The 3356-nt window shown below is 40.3% G+C and overlaps 1 protein-coding gene across 1 annotated transcript; it reads right to left on the bottom strand.

Annotated features, from left to right (window-relative positions):
• Positions 1-206: 206 nt before the first annotated feature.
• On the bottom strand, positions 207-2937 carry LOC124654587 (bifunctional bis(5'-adenosyl)-triphosphatase/adenylylsulfatase FHIT-like). Its single transcript, XM_047193585.1, has 4 exons — positions 2661-2937; positions 971-1117; positions 590-688; positions 207-512 (listed from the first exon to the last, which is right to left on the bottom strand). The coding sequence occupies exons 1-4, from the start codon at positions 2769-2771 to the stop codon at positions 396-398; spliced, it is 474 nt and encodes a 157-aa protein (XP_047049541.1). The 5' UTR covers positions 2772-2937; the 3' UTR covers positions 207-395.
• Between the last annotated feature and the right edge of the window lie 419 nt (positions 2938-3356).

The raw sequence follows: 3356 nt of genomic DNA, 5'->3' as shown, positions 1-3356 counted from the left end.
TTTCACATTCTTGCAGGATTCAGAGACTTGCAAACTACCAAATGATTTAAGGCTTGAAACCTTTGCCTTTTTTTTCATGCCTGCTCAGCATCAATGGACCATCAATATCCATAAGGCAACAAGTAATGAATGTCTAACCTAAAAAAAGGTATCCATTCAGTACAGACCGAAATAAACAGAACTTGTAAGCCGTAAAAATATATATCTTCCAAGAGACAACTGTTATCCCACGTAGCATACAAGTAACCTACAACATTAGACTCATTAGTTTAGACTGCACATCACCATGTGGAAATAAATTATTTACTGCTATATTACAGAAAAATATTCCTATAAGTTTTATTTCAGGGAAAGCACCAAGTGAGAAGTTACAGAATAGTTTCTATGAAATACGTCTAGGAGAAAAGAGCACGGTACTCTCTGGCCTCATGACTCATTTCTTCCATGGTTCTATCTTTTCTTTCGATGTCCAGATCAAGCTTTTCTTTCAATTCTCTCTCTCTCACATCAATCTATTACAAAAGAAAATGGTAAGACATAGTGAAACATATTATACGAAATTATATGGATGCAAGATAGGTCAACGAACCGCATCATATATTTCATCATTATTTTCTAAATCTCCTTTCTTCCTCGGGATCACATGGATGTGGGCGTGCGGAACTGTTTGGCCAGATTGAGGACCATCCTATACAAAATGCTATCAATAAGGAAATCCATGTTTTTCCTCCACAAGTTAAGGTAAAGGTGGACAAGATAATCAACTCAACATCAAGTTTGGAGTAAAAGACCAAAGGGCAGATATATATGGCAGACTGGCAGTGTAAGCGTAATTTGGGTGATTATGTTGATATATTTTGTTCTGGATCCCAATAGGAAAATCAACGAAGCATGCCCTTTAATGTTGGATGAACTAATTATATAATTTTGAAAGCATAAGCTATTCATGACATATATAGAGAGAGGTTACCTGAATTGTAAATGTAAGAGAAGATGCTTGGTGGTATTGCTCAAGCCGTACACCAACTTCCTTTGCAGTGACCCATAAATCAATAGTCTCGTCAGTACTTAGATCAGCAAAACGTTTCACTTCACGCTTGGGGCACACAAGGACATGTATGTTTTGTCAAGGAAAAAATTATGTAAAAACAAACATTAATATGTAAGTAGATATTTTACTGTTTCAAATATTAAAGGTGTGAACCACGTGACAGAAAGGGGGCAGTGGATAACTATCTGTAGTTAAAGATATATACCATAGGTAGATGTATCTAATTGTAATTGTTGTATTATACATTTCCCAACTTTCATCGAGAAGCAAATCTTTTGGGTGAACTAGTCGGTGCATAAAGTGATGAAACACAAAAGTAAAGACAATATTTCAAACTGCGATGTAATCAGCCTACCAGCAATAAAACGGTTTATGGAGGCACTTGCAATCAGAGATGGGGCTACCCTAACGGCAGAGAAAGGTTTTACACATGCCATTTAGAGAGCGATGCAAAGGAAGTGATCAATATTTGCAATGATGACTTGCAGAATAGATCGGAGATCATGGTGATTTGCCAGGAAGTAGCTGAGATTAGACGAGCTTTACCCAGCTTAAGCATTAGTTTTGTTGGGCGTGATGCTAATGACGCAGCTCATCTTTGTGCTAAACAAGCTAGTTCTGATAGGAGGAGATGTCTGTGGATTAACTATAACCCAGGTTTTCTCGCTAATACTCTTCGGAGTGATTGTAATCCCGGAGTGATTGTAATCCTGTCGATTAACCATATTTTAAATGAACCATTCACTTTTAGGGATATATAACTCTAGGATATTTCTCTTGACATGCTTGATATTCATATTTCCACTAGCCATGCAATTTACAGATCTATGGAAACTGAAAGAGGGGTATAGACCATATAATTTTCATTTTTGAGTCAGACCTTTGGTTTCTACTGTATGTGTTTGGACTTTGGACCATGGACCATTGACACCCTTCAAAATAAGCGAGAACCAAAGTTTATGTACAGTCAATCAAGGAATGCAATTAGCATTTAATTATAAATCTCAGTGATGACTTTGTCGAAATAAAGGATATGACCTGCAGAGTAAGATTGAGACCTCTTAATAAAGAATATCACAAATATTATATGCGCAATGTATAAAGTCGTGATCACAAGTAACTGCTATACTAACAATATGTACAAATTGTGTTGCAGGGAACAATATGTACAATATTAATACTCCCTCTGGTTTAAAATAATTGCTCAAAAAATGGATATATCTACACACTAAAATATGTCTAGGTACATTCATTTTTTGGCAATTATTTTGAACCAGAGGAAGTACCACACTTTCAAGGTTTGAATGTTGTGCCGAAGCTGCCCCTAGTAATTGTGCAAGGAATATATGGCAAACATAATTATTAGTGATATGGTGCTTACATGGAAGAGGAAGAAATTAAGGCAGGGTTACCGATAGTCACTCCACTTCACCATAGAGTTTGTTAAGAGAAATTGTAACTACAAAATTGTGCTAGTGCTGGAAAGCTAATGAGTGATTTCTTATCTATTCCGTGAAATCTACTGAGCTAGAGGTGGAGGACTCGTGGTGGACACAATAAATTGAACACTAGAAACTAGGCAAAGGAAAGGGGGACAAGCATAGATATTACCAGGGAGGACAGGGCGGAGGTTGACCATGGCGTAGGAGAGGGCCGTGGCGTGGAAGACCCCCCTCGCATCGATCGTGTAGGGTCCGAACTTGTACGCCGACGCCTCCATCTCCGGCAACGGCGGCGGATGGAAGGAGGAGCCGAGGAGGTGGCCGGCGGCGCACACGAGGTCAGGACGGAACAGATCCCAGGCAGCCGAGTCGGCTTCGGTGACTTCACACAGCAAAGTCAAGCTGTAGCATCTGTAGCAAGATCCTCAAACGGTAAACCGCGTATATTTGTTTGGAGCCTGCAGAAATCGCGATCTGAGGATTGGAAGACATTGGCGGGAAACTCTCATTTGCAACTAGTTGTGCCCGCACCCCATACTTCTCTTGGCGTACTATAAATTTAAAAATAAATCATAAGAGACAGAACATACATTATTCTATTCGACAATTGATCTGTGCGTACGTACAAAAGCGATTCAAATTTGCATAAAATTCAGCTCCGGGATGCTCACCGGAGCCTCTTGCCGTGACGGTGACGCGGACGGCGATGTGGCAGTGGCTTCACTCGTCTTCGCTACTGACTAGATTGCAGTAAACTTTCCCCTACTTCTTCGCCACCAAGCGCCACTCCTTCGCCTTCTCCGCTTCGAGACACCTTGTCTCCCACATGGGCCCGAGGACGGTGGGGAGGTGATGGTCGTCGA

This window comes from Lolium rigidum, chromosome 5, assembly GCF_022539505.1.
Source record: "Lolium rigidum isolate FL_2022 chromosome 5, APGP_CSIRO_Lrig_0.1, whole genome shotgun sequence".
NCBI classification, from domain to species: domain Eukaryota; kingdom Viridiplantae; phylum Streptophyta; class Magnoliopsida; order Poales; family Poaceae; genus Lolium; species Lolium rigidum.
The sequence above is the reverse complement of the archived record's forward strand: the minus strand, read 5'-3'. Positions and strand labels throughout refer to the sequence as shown.

What these genes read in the sequence shown, in the direction of transcription:
- LOC124654587 (XM_047193585.1), bottom strand. Translation starts at nt 2,771, where the DNA reads ATGGAGGCGTCGGCGTACAAGTTCGGACCCTACACGATCGATGCGAGG. An exon ending in CTCTTACATTTACAATTCAG is followed by an intron (nt 689 to 970) that starts GTAACCTCTCTC and finishes CATTTTGTATAG; the next exon opens with GATGGTCCTCAATCTGGCCA. An exon ending in ATGATGAAATATATGATGCG is followed by an intron (nt 513 to 589) that starts GTTCGTTGACCT and finishes CTTTTGTAATAG; the next exon opens with ATTGATGTGAGAGAGAGAGA.